Source organism: Pelophylax lessonae (genome assembly GCF_965119305.1).
Source record: "Pelophylax lessonae genome assembly, chromosome: 4".
Lineage (NCBI taxonomy): Eukaryota > Metazoa > Chordata > Amphibia > Anura > Ranidae > Pelophylax > Pelophylax lessonae.
In genome coordinates, this window is record NC_138771.1 from 123,613,173 (window position 1) to 123,629,186 (window position 16,014).

The 16,014-nt window shown below is 42.9% G+C and overlaps 1 protein-coding gene across 1 annotated transcript in view; it reads left to right on the plus strand.

Moving 5' to 3' along the window:
- The window catches only part of SNX1 (sorting nexin 1), a 100,511-nt gene that overhangs the window by 32,572 nt on the left and 51,925 nt on the right, over positions 1–16,014 (plus strand). The window contains exons 7-9 of the mRNA XM_082254708.1: positions 9,132–9,210; positions 11,463–11,538; positions 11,637–11,750. Of these exons, the coding sequence (XP_082110834.1) occupies positions 9,132–9,210; positions 11,463–11,538; positions 11,637–11,750 (269 nt within the window). The remainder of the gene's footprint in view (positions 1–9,131; positions 9,211–11,462; positions 11,539–11,636; positions 11,751–16,014) is intronic.

Here is a 16,014-nt window from a genome sequence, read left to right on the forward strand (position 1 = left end):
TGAGTCCGGGAGCAATGGATCCTTTCCAGGTTTGGGGAGAACAACCACTATCGCCTCCCGCATAGCGTCTGGCAATTCTCCCACCCTGTGAGCCTCATTCAGGGTAGTCAGCAAGGCCGGGAGGAGGGTATCCCCGTACGTTTTATATAATTCGGTAGGGAAGCCATCAGCCCCGGGCGACTTAATTGTTCGCCATCTGGGAGACAGCCACAGACGGCTCCTCAACAGTCAGAGGTTTACCCAACTCCCGCCGCTGAGAACACGAAATTTGAGGGAATTCACAATCGACCAGAAAGCCCTCCAGGTATGACTCGGAAGTACAGACCCGAGAGGAATATAGGGCCCTAAAGTATTCAGTAAACACAGAGGCAACCTGGACAGGGTCCTGAGCCAGCGTGCCATCAGGAGCCTGAACCGCTGCAATGTGGGAGAGATACCCTGTTGAGCCTTAGCAATAACAGCCAACAGATTACCAGTATTTTCTCCATTAAAATAACGTTGCTGTATAAAAAAACGTTTATTTTCCGCAGTAGTAATAGAAATCTGTCTATATAGGGCCTGGGTCTCCAGCCAATGCCGTTCATTAACAGGTGTGGGGTCTGACACAAATGCCCGCTCTGCATCTCCCGCCCTAGCGAGAATCTGATTCTCCCAGTCCTTAGTCCTAGATTTAATCATTGAAATTTTAGTAATAAGGATCCCCCTAAGATGGGCCTTCAAGGCGTCCCACACCACCAAGGGCGATGCGGAGGCCTCATTATGTAAGAGAAAATCCCGCAAGACCGGCGAAATAGGGTCGCTAGCAGGGAGGAGCGGGAGCCAGCTGACCTTCCACAGTCGGGGGGCCGGCCGGTTAGAGACCCCCCAGCTGAACCACGAGCAGGGAGTGATCCGAAATATTTCTAGGGGCATAAAGTACAGACTGAATCACCGAGCAAGCAGCAGCATTACCCAGACAAAAGTCAATGCGAGACAGACCATTATAGGAGGATGAGTAACAGGTGTAACAGCTTGATGTTGGATTCTTACTCCTCCACACATCTTGCAAGCCCAGTTCCGCCAACAAACTGGAGAAGGGGGTAGGACCCGAGGCGCCCAGGGAGCCGGTCCCTGAGCGAAACCTGTCCAAGCCCCTGTCCAGCAAATTAATGAAATCCCCCAGGACTAGAACAGGTATAGCAGAGTAGGGACTCATAAATTGAGCCAAGGCCTGGAGCACCACTGGATAGAAGGGCCAGGGGCACATAGGTACAAGCCAGTATACATTGAAAATAAAACAGCTTAAATAATAGAAAAATATATCTACCCTGGTCATCAATTTTAGAAGACAAAAATTGAAAGGGTGCAGTGTCAGAAATCAAAATACTGACCCCCCTAGAGTAGGCAGAATGGGTGGAGTGAGATTGGGTACCGTAATTACGACGGAGGAAGAGTGGCAGGCTGCAGGTGAGACACACCACAGCAGGAGTATATCGTTTTAAAGTAGAAAACAGCGCCACCCGTTTCACACTATCACCCAGTCCACGAACATTCCAGGAGACCACAGTACAGTGAATAGCCATGCTCGAGATAGATAATGGAAAACCAGGGGAAGCACCTCACAGCATAATGGGGACTAGCCTGAGACAGAGCAAATGGGAAAACCATGGCATACATATTGGGGGCAGACAGAGTCTCCCATAGAACCCAGGTGGAAAACCACAATAGCACAAAAAGCAACATGATCAGCATGTAGGTGGTACAGAAGAAAGTGTTGGCATGTACAATGTCCACATATAGGTGTAAAACGGTTGGCAGCAGCAAAAAAAGAGCAAATAGAACAACAGCCAAGTACTCACAACAGGTGAGGTAGTCAGCAAAAAAAACACTGGTGATAGCATTCAAAAATAGGGTGCAGTCCGTAATCACAGAAAAATAGAAAAAAAGGGGGGTAAAACCCCATAGCAAGCGTCCACATAGGACAGAGCAATGAGGGGGCCCCAACGTCACAGCAAAACTGGATCCGAGGGAACTTACAGTACCTACAGTGCCATGCAAAGTAAGAAGAACAACTGGAACCATCAGTTCACACTCTCCGCCATAAAAAAAAAGGGGGAGAAATGGTGCAGAATTTTTTCAGGTAACTTGACGAGCACATACTTCCTCCCAGGGTATAGGGGACATAAAGGCAGTCCATTAAGCCGGGGCAACACGAGCCCGATCCAGGGTAGGTTCCACTCTGTCCAGCAGAGTAGATGCAGCAAGCGGATTATCAAAAAAGTGGGTTTCATGATTCGCCACCCCCCTCAGGCGGGCTGGGTATAACATAGCATAGTTAACCGTGAACTTCCGCAAGCGTTTCTTGACATCAATAAATTTGGCCCTGCTGCGTTGCACCTCAGCCGAAAAATCCGGGTAAAAAGAAATGCGAGTATTATCCATCTTCATAAGATCCCCTTTAGTGCGGGCAAGGAATAGACAGGCATCTCTATCCTTATAGTTAAGAAGCTTAAACCGAAACGGGCGTGGAGGCTCTCCAGGTCGTGGCGGCTTAGCAGGTACTCTATGGGCCCTTTCAATAGCAAACATATGAGTAAAGGCATCCCTGCCAAATGAGTTGAGGAGCCAGTTTTCCATAAAAGTGACTGGGTCTTTCCCCTCCGCCTTTTCAGGTATGCCCACCGCCCTGATATTATTACGGCGGAGCCTCTTTTCCATGTCTTCCAGGCGAGAGGAATGTCCTGATGTGAGGAGTTGCATATGATGGACATCCCGCTGTAATGACGCCATTTCATCCTCTACAGTGCCCAACCTGTCCTCAACAGCAGCCGTGTGGTCCCGCAACTTTTGCATATCCTGCCTCACTAGATTCACCTCCATTTTCACCCCCTTAAGCTCCGATGTAAGAGTAGTAATGGCCTTATTATTGGATGTGACAACCGCAAAGATATCCCGCAGAGTAGGTTCCGGGTAGTCCGCAACTACCACACCCCGGTCCGACTCAGGCCTAGTAGGGGGGCAGTACTCACGGTATCCCAGGAGGCGTTGGAGGCCGCATCCACAGGCCAAGGGTCATCCATCCCCACCGACAGAGCGCCGGGAACCTCAGGGCCAGGGGAAGACTTCTGTGGGGTCTCCTTAGAAGACGGTTTGCTGAAGAGCTTCATCGCGGCCTCCCTGGCGGAGCGGGGCAGTCGGGTGCCATCTTGGATCGTGGGGTCCGCAAGTACCGGCGTATCTTTACCCCTCCGAGTCATCTCTCCAAGCCGGGAAACACAGCCAGCAGATAGGTGGAAGGTACAGGAGATCGGGGAGGTAAGTAGAAACGATGGATGGTATCGGATTCTGCAGGGAGCAGGATAAATGTCAGGATCAGTGGCGGAGAGCGCGCACAGCACGTCTGTCTACATCAGCTGCAAGCCATGCCCCCAGTGTTTTACCTTTCTGGTTCAGATAAGGTTCTTTTCTCTGACCTGGGTGCTGCGTTGCCTTTTGACGGTTAAGTTTCCCACCCCTCACATCTACACTGCTTTAGGACGTCCCAGACATGCAGATTTTATGAGTGGGCGGCGACTGTCAGAGGACGTAAGAGAAATAGAATTTTTGTAAGAACTTACCGTAAAATTATTTTCTCTGAGTCCTCTGACAGTCGCTGCCCCCCACCCCTCTTTTGGGGTTCATGGATCTCTATACTGCTTGCTACCAAACTGAATTGAGACTGCAGCTAGTTGGGGGTATTGGACCAGAGGGACAGCCCCCTGTAGGTGTGTCTATACAAAGTTGTTGTGTATATTCTAACAAAATCTTCTGCCTAGCTTACTCCTGTGGATAAGACCAATACCCAGACATGCAGATTGTATGAGTGGGCGGTGACTGTCAGAGGACTCAGAGAAAATAATTTTGCGGTAAGTTCTTACAAAAATTATATTTTTTCTGTGACGGTTACACTTATTGATCTCCTCTGCACCCCAGCCTTTGATTGGACATTGAAAGGAAAGGCAACAAATGGATAATCTCATCTCTCTTCTTATTAGTATGCTCCCTGCACTGCAGTACAACTGATTGGCTTTGTACGTTGAGCTCATCTGGCTAGGTAGGGGAAAGATTAAGTAAAAATGTTTTGTCCTATTCCTCAATCCAGCAATTTGTACTCTCCACTACTATCTGACCTCTCCAGATTGTGTGTGGTCATGCCCTCTTGTACAATGCAGGACTGCTGCTCCTTCTTCGTACTGGATGATGTCAGAGTAGCATTAATTTGTAGATTTTTTACCTGCCTGGAGTTTTTTTTTTTTTTTTACACTTACCTTCAATCTTTCCTTTTATCTGACACAGTTCTCTGAAACTGTAACTGTGCACTCCCCAATTTCCTATTTCTTCAGTTTTATATAGGGCCATCGTTTGCAGCAATGTTTATTCCATTGATAGCAGGGACAGGAAATAGAGGGTGCACATAATAGAGCCATTAGGCTGCAGGTACTGTTGTGCTCCAGTCTGAGCTTTTAGAAATCGGAAGGCAAAAAGGTAAGTATATTTAACATTTTGCACTTGCCTCCGGCTGTCTCTTTCATAGATATTTTGTGGGACTCTTCCTTAGTTAAGCTTCACACTAGAAATTGTCTCCAGTGCGAAATGTGTGACTAGGACAAAACTATAAAAGTAGCAACCACCCACTGAATTTCTAACTAGCTGGGAAAATGGAATTCAGATTGGGCTGCAAATTAACATCAAAATGTTCCTAGAACTCAATCCTGTTTGCCAATAAAGTGAAAACACCTGCAAGTAAATGTAAAGTTAAAAAGAAATGCATAGGAATAGGTAAATCCTAGTTTGTGTGCTCCCATAGGTTAAGCAACACTTAACAAGGTGTCTAGTGAGATATCACTACTTGTATTTAGAAATGTATGTATATAATGCAAATGGGAACCATCCTTCTAAAAGTGCGATGTGACATACTTCCCGGTGGAGGATAATTTCTCTCCAGCAAAAGGAACTGAAAGAAAAACTTTTTTTTTAGTTTTAGATAGAGTAGAGGACGATTGGAACATCTGACAATTTTTATTGCTCTCTGTGCCCCCGTTAGGGAGATTCACCCTCTGTGTCCTGTTTCACCATTCTCTTTCAAAGTGTAAGTAAAAGAAAATCCCATGTTTTGGGTTGTCCCCAGAAAAGTAATAGGGGAAATATTCCAATAGTCACTGGTGACCTGGGGGGTCCCAAAAAATTCCCTTGATTTGGAAGGATTTCCCCTCACTTCCTGCTTGGCTATGGGACAGGAAGTGAAGGGAAATCTCCCAAATGGGACAAAATGGCAAACAACCCTTACAGGGGTTATAACCCTCCCTTACTCTATTTAAAATTTAAAAAAATGTTATGCCTATAGTTCTTCTTGATCTCTGGAATCAGTGCCGAAAAGCAAAGCATAAGACAAAGGGCTAGTCACCGCTATTGCTTAAGGTCTCAGTAAAGCTGATCTTTCCTCATTTCTGACCTACCCATGACTTGTTTTTCCTGTCTATATGGAGGAAGTCACCATGGTAGAAGCAGGACTGTGCTTCCTTATGACAGAGGAGAACCGTAAACTGTATTGACATCACTAACTCTGACTTAAAGTGTTACTAAACCCACAATAGTAAAATCAGTCTATGTGTAGTAAAGCATGCTTGTTATATACTCACTGTGGAACCTAATGGGTTAATCCTCTGCATTGTGTAAAAAGGCTGCTTAATCTTGTATCCTCTTCTTTCACCGACTCCAAAACATGTCTGGATAAGACAGAGACTTTTTGGAGTCAGGCTGCACATGCCCAGTTTGGTGTGTGTTTCTAGAGAGGTGTTTTCTTTTCTTGGGCGAGTGCATGGGATCAGCACAGGGCCAATCAGCACTGTGCAGACAGAGGGTCAGGGCCCCTGCAGCCTCCTACAGTATGAAAACTGTATGAAAAGCTTCACCAGGAACTCGTAGAAATCACAAGACCGCTAGACTGCTATATACAGCTAATGAGAAAAGGTATTTAGCGGTTTATATTCACTAAAATAATTGCATTTTCATGGTCTATGTACTGTGGGAGACCAGATCTAGTGAATGCAGGGTCCTCGATTTGGTACCACTTTAAAGCCTCATTAGAGTAGTATGAAGAGGCAGAGGTATTGCCTTTGAGCTTTCACTGTAGATGCAGGGCAGCAACAAAGTCATCCAGTACCCTGGGTAAGGATGGGCCCATTCCCCCGATTTATGTGTCTTTTCAAGACGAGAACATTTATTTAAATATTTTTAAAACAAAAAAGGGTTTAATTAATCAAACCAAAGTTCACTCATAGCTTCCCCCCTCTTCGTCCTGGTGCATAGATTTATTACACAAGCAGTTAGTGTTATTGCATATGTAGTATGTTGCAATGTGTACTTGTTTATGAAATTAGTTTCTGTGTTGCATGTGTAGTATAAGTAATTGTATCTTGTATCCCCTGTAGTAAAAATCAGTGAGTAGTCATACATAATGAGCAGTGTGCGCATTTATAAATAGATAGAGATATTGAGGTAAAATTAATGTGTATGCAATATGGAGGTAATGAAAGTTTTTTAGAAATGCCACATTTACTATGTGAACATTATAATCTACCCTTTTTAAGCAGTGTGGAAGTAAAGTGTTTAACGTGTTCTGAGTAAGCAGTGAGTGTAGTACACTACACATATAGTACACAACATTGTGGGTGGTGGAGTCATGTGACTTGCGTTAATCAGTAGCAGACCAAACCCAACACGCTCCTCCTCCTGACTCTGGGTCTCTTCTCTGCTATTCCCAGCTTCCTCCCTTTGATGCACTGGCCTCCCTCTGTGCTTCCTTCTCATATCTCTTCTTTTTTTAGTGTTCCTAGCCCGCTGGCGACCAACTCCTTCTGTTTTATGGTCTGTCCTGGCACAGGCTATTTTGTCCACTTGCTGTGCATTGCCACCATAAGTGAGAGCCACTGAAAGAGCATGCAGGCAGGAGGCCAGGCCACCTCAATGAGGTGAAGAGCAGCTAGTTGGGGGAAGCTCCTGGATAGAATGCTAAGAGGATAGCACAACAAGGCAGGTTCCAGAGAGCACCAGACAATGTAGATCAGTGGTTTTCAACCTAAGTGACACCAGGGCTGTGTATATTCTTCCAAAACCTAGGTGTATACACATACAGTGAAAGTATAGAAATGTAAAATATATGTATTTAAAATGTAATAAAAAGAGTAATCAGTTGAAAAGTTAGGAGTTACTGTACAATAAATACACAATGACAAAATTACTGTCTTGATCGCTCACCTTTTATTTCTCTCCAGTTGTCTAACCTCAAATCTCTCAATCTTTCATTTTTTTTTTTCTCTCCTGTTCTCTTTTATCCTCATTTTATCTCACTGTGTAGTAACTAGGGTCATCTTCCCATCCCATGTAGTTGCAACCTTACCAATTAATTGCAAGGTGGACACTGCTACCAAACAAACATGGTTATTCTGCATGAGCAGGCTTTGATTTATCCCTGATCGCCTAGCAACATGGCAGAAACATAGAAAAAAGCCTTCCCTATTGAAACTGCAGTGTTGAAAAATGTGGCAATAAACTTAAGTTTGATTAAAACTTTAAAAAAATATCTTTCAGTTAATTTGAAGTGTCCCTTGTGCTGCTGGCTTTGTTTTTAGTGGAATGTCCTGCCAACTATGTCTTATTTTTGGTGACGGCAGAAAAAGACAGAGTAGTCCATCGAGTCTGCACTTTTTTTTTTTTTTTTTTTTTTGGTAACTTTGTCTGTAGATCTGTTTGTCTCAATCGTGTTTGAAGCCATTTACTATTGACTGGCTCACTACCTCTGCTGTAGTTTATTCCAAGCATCAACTAACCCTTTCAGTAAAATAATGCTTTCTAAGATTAGTTGGAACTTTCATTTTTACCCCCTCCTCCATTTTTTAAGCTGTACTATAGCTCTTAGAAGCGTGATCTAGGAATGAAATAGACGGACCTTTCATTCATTTTCTCATCCTCCATTTATAGATCACATTTTATAGAAAGAAACCATAGTACAGCTTCTCAGAATGGAAGAGAGGGGCCGATAGGTTGGACATAGTTAGCACTGTTGAAAAGCACCTACGACAGCTCCCTTGGCTCGTATTCACCCCAGCAGTCCTAATCTTAGGAGGATCGGATGATGATTTCAACCAATACTGCATCCAGCACTACAGAGGACACTTCATATTGACAGTACTATCCTTTTGTGCTGATTTTATTTATTTATTTATTTTTTTTATTTATACCTAACCTACCGTAGGTTTTAAAGGGTGCTCTGACACATTCTATTATATTATATTTATATTCACATTATATTTTACACCATTCTTTTTCTAAGAAGCCGGTATCGCATAGGACGTAATGGGACTTAATAGCAGAACACCAGTGCCACTCCTAGTTGCACTTATGCTTACCTGCACTGCTCCCTTTCCTCCTTTCAGAAGTGATTACCGTCCTCACACACTACCCCTGGAAAGGTTCCATGGCTGAATGTTATAGGCTGTAAGTTGCTTGTGCAAATGAGATGGACAGAAAGTGTGCTTCACTGTCACATTTGGTCAGACACTCTATGTGCAGGGAAGCAGTGCTGTGTTGTAGGGAGTTGTTTTTCAGAATCCATGGCCTACTAGGTGAGAACAATTGGACTAGAGTATATGTAGAGTACACGCAAATGATGAGGAGGGTGCAGAGTAGCACCCCCTCCTGTTCTCTCTAACACCACCAACCCCCCCTTACGACTTGTCCATGTCCTGTATACAGCTATAAAGGCTGTAGCCACAGGGGTAGCTAGGCACACTCCCATACTAGGAACTGCATTGCTGTTTCTCAGGAGGAATCAAAGATAAATTTTAACATTTTCAGGGTACTGCCTATGCACACTTAAAATTTCGAACTCTTCTCCTCTATAATGTTGCAAATCTTCACTTCTTGAGTTTAGGTTCACATCAAAAACTATATGGTTAGATCTTGCACAAAATTAAAAAAGAATGTCCGAGTTCAAGAGACGTCCTCACTTTAACAGTCCTGTAGAGAGTATAGGAACAGAGATTTGTCAATTTGCCTGATTCACATTTTTGCACTTCTTCCATTTTTATAGTTTTTATTATGCTTTTATTCAGGTATGACTAAAATGAAAGTTGGGAAAGAGGATTCCTCCTCAGCTGATTTTTTGGAGCGAAGACGAGCTGCTCTGGAGAGGTAAGAAACCTAATAATAGGAATTATAGTATAGTGCTCTCTATTTTTTCACAGAAGAGGGTTCTTTGGACAACTTTGCAGGTGCATCTCAAATAATTAGAATATCATCAAAAAGTTACGGTATATACTCGAGTATAAGCCGACCTGAATATAAGCCGAGGCACCTAATTTTACCACAAAAATTTATGAAAACTTATTGACTCGAGTATAAGCCTAGGGTGGGAAATGCAGCCGCTACTTGACCCAACTGGACCACCACAAGACCCAAAACGGGCTGCGGACATGGCACAGGAGGTGCAGGGCTGTGAGCATGGTTCAGGCATGGCACAGGAGATGGTTCAGGCATGGCACAGGAGATGGTTCAGGCATGGCACAGGAGATGGTTCAGGCATGGCATAGATGGTACAGGCATGGTACAGGAGAGGCAGTGCTGCGGGCATGGTACAGGACAATCTCCTTTACAGTGCCCGCAGCACTGCATCTCCTGAGGAGATGCAGGGGCTGCGGAGGAGTCTCACTTACCTTTCCGCCTTACATTTAAAAATGGCGCCCCCGGCGCCAACACGTCACTGCGCATGTGCTGTCTGCCTGGGAATAGCCGAACGTGTACGGGCTTTCCCGAGCGGCGTTGGCACATGCGCACTGACCGGGGAAAAGGTAAGGGAGACCGTGAATCGAGTATAAGCCGAGGGGGGCTTTTTCAGCATGAAAAAAACATGCTGAAAGAGTGGGCTTATACTTGAGTATATACAGTAATTTATTTCAGTAATTCAATTCAAAAAGTGAAACCCATATATTATATAGATTCATTACACACAGTGATATTTTAAACTATTTATTTTAATTTTGATGATGATGGCTTACAGCTAGTGAAAACCCAAAACTCAGTTTCTCAGAAAATTAGAATATTACATAAGACCAATAAAATGTAATGAATTTTTAATACAGAAATGTTGGCTTGCTGAAAAGTATGTCCATGTACAATACAGTATGCAGTCAATACTTGGTTGGGTCTCCTTTCATGAATTACTGCATCAATGCGGTGTGGAATGGAAGCGATCAGCTTGTCATTGCTGAGGTGTTATGAAAGCCCAGGTTTGCTCTGATAGCGGCCTTCAGCTTGTCGTCTTTGTTGGGTCTGGTGTCTCTCTCTCATCTTCTTCTTGACAATACCCCACAGATTTTCTATAGGGTTTAGGTCAGGCGAGTTTTCTGGCCAATCAAGTACAGTGATACCATGATCATTTAACCAGGTATTGGTACTTTTGGCAGTGTGGGCAGGTGCCAAGTCCTGCTGGAAAAATAAATCTGCATCACCATAAAGCTGGTCAGCAGAGGGAAGCATGAAGTGCTCTAGAATTTTCTGGTAGAGTGCTGTGCTGACTTTGGACTTGATAAACGGTGCACCAACACCAGTAGATGAGACTCCCTAAATCATCACTGACTGTGGAAACTTCACACTGGACCTCATGCTACTTGGATTCTGTGCCTCTCTGCTCTTCTCCCACACTCTGGGACATTGATTTCCACAGGAAATGTAGAATTTACTTTCATCCAAAAAGAGAATTTGGATCACTGAGCAACAGTCTAGTCTTTTACTCCCATGTCCTAGATTCGTCTGTGTGGTGGCTCTTGAAGCACTGACACCAGCCATAGTCCACTCCTTGTGAATCTCCCCCAAATTCTTGAATTACCTTTTCTTCACAATGCTCTCAAGGCTGCAGTTATCCCTTTTTGCTTGTGCGCCCTTTTCTACCACACTTTTTCCTTCCTCCCAACCTTCCATTAATATGCTTGGCTACAGCACTCTGTGAACAGTCAGCTTCTTTAGCAATGACCGTTTGTAACTTTACCCTCCTTGACTGTCTTCTGGACAACTGTCAAGTCAGTAGTCTTCCCCGTGATTGTGTAACCTACTGAACCAGACTGAGAGACCATTTAAAGGCTCAGGAAACTTTTACGGGTGTTTTGAGTTAATTAGCTGATTAGAGTGTGACAACATGAGTCTACAATATTGAACTTTTTCACAATATTCCAATTTTCTGAGATACTGAATTTTGGGTTTTCGCTAGCTGTAAGCCATAATCGTCAAAATTAAAATAAATGCTTGAAATGTATCACTCTGTGTAATAAATCTATATAATATGTGTTTCACTTTTTGAATTTAATTACTGAAATTAACTTTTTACGCCTGTATATTAGAGGTTGTCACACTGATGGATTATATATAAACCCACATGTGGTCTACCACAGGTACCTGCAGAGGATTGTCAGCCACCCAACACTATTACAAGACCCGGATGTGCGTGAATTTTTAGAAAAGGATGAGGTAATTTTTTTTTGGTTAGGAGCTCTTAGTAGAGAGTTATCTGAAGAATATGTTTTCCAAGAGGTCAAAACAAGTGACAAGTTTCCCCTTTCTTTTAGCTTCCTCGTGCTGTCAGCACTCAGGCTCTGAGTGGAGCTGGACTCCTAAAGATGTTCAATAGAGCTACTGATGCTGTCAACAAAATGACAATCAAGATGAATGAATCTGATGTTGTAAGTACCAAATTGCTTAGGACAACCCTAGATTTCTGTCAGGATCAGCAGGTATTTTTGCACTTGCAGATAATACCAAAATGGTTTCAATATTTTAATAACAGACCAAAAGGCAGATCATTTTCATTTTAGACTTCATTCACACAGGTGCACAGACCTGCAAACCTACGTGTGGAGGTTTGTGGTTATGTACCCTGGTGATGACAGAGGTTCCTTGCATTTGCATGCAGCCAGCTTGTCAAAATCACTAACTCACTGAGAAAGACTGCGTCTTTATAATTGGTATACAAAATTAGGTAAGTGCAGCTGTAAAGCACCAGTGGAAACTATGTAGGTAAAAAGGAAAATAAAACCGCGCCAATGTACCCCACAAAAAAAAATTGTAATAATACTAAAATTAAATAAACCTATAAATTGTTAATGAATTAATAAAATACAAAAGTAATCTAGTCCTTAGTGCAAAGTCCTTTTAAGTGCTAATGTTTTGAATTGAGATAAACAGTCTGTGCATAAAGAAAGCCCAATATACCGCTGTATATACCATGCCAAGATTGTGTGTGTGACACAAACATGGGAGACACTGGGCAAAGGAGAAAACAAAGTTCCAGCCAATAGAAGTAGTTCACTTTATTATCAAATGAAATGAAAATTGTCCACTCACATGTCCATGCTAACTACACACATAGAAGAGCAGGACATAATCTCCAAAGTCACCTTGACAAAGGGGCGGTGCTCTGAAACGCATGTTGCCATTGGAGGTTACATCCTGCTCTTCCATGTGTGTAGTCTGTGGTGGCCAATTCCTGTGAGCGGCTTAGCCTGGCGGTGGTTGTGTCCCTGTTGCAAGTAGCCGATTATCCCTTCTGTCAGTGTGCTTCCCGGCCTCTCTTGCTTTGAGTCCTTTGTGCTCAGCGGTGGTTGTTTGACATTTACAGTATCTCAGCAGCTGCAGAGGGTTCTCCCAGCAGGTTTATCATCCTTCATGGTCCCGCAGCTCCCTGGTTGTCAGCAGCGGCTGCCGGCAGCTTTCCTCTAGGTGCCTCTCCAGCTTTTTCCTAGCTGTCAAATCTGTTCCCTTTCTTCCTGACCCTGGAGCTTGTTGTTGAGCCATCCATCTGGGAACCTCTCCACATAGCGGCATGGACAATTTCATTTGATAATAAAGTGAACTACTTGTATCGGCTGAAACTTTTTGTTTTCTCCTTTGGCCAGTGTCTCCCATCTTTTGTGTCACACACAAAGGCTTGGTATGGTATATACATCGGTATAATGGGCTTTCTTTATGCAGAGACTGTGTATTATTTCAATTCAAGATGTTTGCACTATAAGAACAGCTTGTTAAAATTGCATTTGTATTCATTAAACAACAGTCAATTTATTTATCTTTTTATTTTATTTTTTTTTTCGTTTATTTTTACTTAAACAATATTACAATTTTTTTTTTTTTTTGTGGGGTCCATTTGCGCGGTTTTCTTTTCATTTCAATACTGAAAATGGAACCCGTCAGGGCTGCCCTCTTCCCCCTTTGCCATGTTCTATGTTCTCCTTGTGGAATATTTGGCAGTGGCTCATATTAACCACTTAATGACCAAGCCTATTTCTGTCACGTTGTTTACAAGTTAACATCAGTATCTTCTGCTATAAAATTACTTAGAACCCCCAAACGTTATATATATATATATATATATATATATATATATATATATATATATATATATATATATACATATTTATTTATTTTAGCAAAGACTCTGGAGAATAAAATGGCAGTCGTTGCAACATTTTTTGTGACGTTGTATTTGCGCAGCGGTTTTTTAAACGCAATTTGGGAAAAAATATATTTCACTGAAAAAAAAAAAAACTTAACATTAAAGTTAGCTCAATTTTTTTGTATGTTGTGAAAGATTGTCACGCTGAGTAAATAGATACCTAACGTTATGGTTTAAAATTGCGCACACTCGTGGAATGGCGACAAACTAAGGTACTTAAAAATCTCCATAAACGCTTTAAAAATTTTTAACGGTTACCAGTTTAGAGTTAGAGGAGGTCTTTTGCTAGAGTTATTGCTCTCGCTCTGGCGATCACGGCGATGGCTCACGTGTTATTTGAACACAGTTTACATTTGCGGCCGTGACTTACATATGCATTTTCTTTGGTGCGCAAGCTTACAGCAGGGGGGGGGGGGGGTGGGCGCTTTAAAAAAAAAAAAATCCTACTTATTTTATTTTTAACACTTTGTTTTTTTTTAAAAAAAATAAATAAATCTGATCACTTTATTGCTATCACAAGGAATGTAAACCTCCCTTGTGACAGTAATTGGCAGTGACAGGTACTCTTTATGAAGGGATCTGGGGTCTAAAAGACCCCTCCACTGCACTTCAATGTATTCAAAATGCCAAAATCTGCATTTTTGAGTACTGACACTTTTTTTAAATCGGCGCCGTCGGCAGCCGAGTAAACCAGAAGTGACGTCGCTTCCAGGTTACATGATCGGAGACCCGATCAAAGCCGAACCCGGCTTCTTTGGGGACTCTAACCAGCCAGCGGACGTTCCGGCTGGTTGCTCGGGTCTCCTGTCCCACCAGGCAGAGTGGTGGAAGGACGTACTCTCCTGCTCGCTGGGATAACAGGCAAGCGGCTGCTGAGCCGCTTTGATTATCTCCAGAAAGCCGACCGCTGGCTCTAAAAAACGGTACTGGGGTGATGCCTCTAGCTGCAGGCATCACCCCGGTACAACCACTTCTTCAAACCAACGTACAGGTACGTCGGTTTGCTGAAGTGGTTGAAGGTGTCTAGGTCAGTGAAGAGTCCCATAAGTTGGCTCTTTTAGCCAATGACCTCCTTTTTCTCACGCAACCCTCTGTTAGTTTTACCTAATGTTTTATCAGAATTCTGTAGATTTGTAAATCTCCGTAACTTTAAAATTAACACCTCCAAATCGGAGATCTTGAACATCTCCCTGTCCTCACCACTGAAGGCTCAAAGCCAGTGGGAACTCCCCTTTAACATTAAAAATGTTTTCAATAACGATCTTTCAGCTCTCTATAGCTTCACCTACAACTCCAATTCTAAAAACAAAAAGTCAGGACACTGTAAAATCTACATAAAAACAGAATGCAATGATTTGCAAATCTCATAAACACATATTCACAATAGAAAATGGAAAACATGAAATGTTTAAACTAAGAAAATGTACCATTTTAAGAAAAAAATAGGGTTTATTTTGAAGTTGATGGTAGCAATAAGTCTCAATAAAGTTGGGACATGGCAACAAAAGACTTGCATAGTAAGTGGCACTAAGAAAAAAGCTAAAAAAACATTTTGCAACTAATTAGGTTGATTGGCAACAAGACAGTAACATGATTGGGTATAAAAAGAGCATCTTAACCACTTGCTGCAGTAAATAGTCGTGCGGCGGTCAGCCCCTCACAGGCAGAGTGACATAGGTCTACGTCGCTACCCTGTGAGGATCTAGGGAGCGAGCGCGCGCCCCCGCTCCCCCCCCCCCCCCCCCCCGCGTGTGTGACCGGCGGACCCGATGTCCGCCGGTCACTCTGCGATCGTCGGGGGAGAGGGAGAAAGTCGGGCGGCTAGTGTAAACAAGCCGCCTGTCATTCTCCCCTGTGTATGAATGGTGATCATACGGTTCTACTATGTAGAACCGTTGATCACTGTTCATACATCTGAAGCCACAGCCAATCACAGTTAGAATCACGCCCCTAGGGACACACACAGCCCCTCCCTCGCAAAAAAGTTAACCCCTTCACTGCCAGTGTAATTTTACAGTAACCGTGCATATATATAGCACTGATTACTGTAGAAATGTCACTGGTAACCCCAAAAGTGTCAAAAATGTCAGTCAAGGGTCCGATCTGTCCGCCGCAATGTCGCAGTACCACAAAAAAAATCGCAGATCGCTGCCATTACGCGTAAAAAAAAAAAGACAATCTTTCCCTTTGTTAGTAAATGCGATAACTTTTGCGCAAACCAATCAAAATACGCTTTTTGCGATTTTTTTTTTTTTTTTTTTTTTTTCCTACCAAACATATGTAGCAGAAAACAAATTGGCCGAAAATGTTAAAGAATTTAGATTTTTACATTTTTTTCATATAAAAAAAATGTGAAAAATATTGTTATTTTTGCAAAATTTACGCTGTTTTTTTGTTTATAGCGCATGATCAAAAAATCGCACAGGTGATCAAATACCACCAAAAGAAAGCTCTGTTTGTGGGGAAAAAAGGACGTCAAATTCGTTTGGGCACAG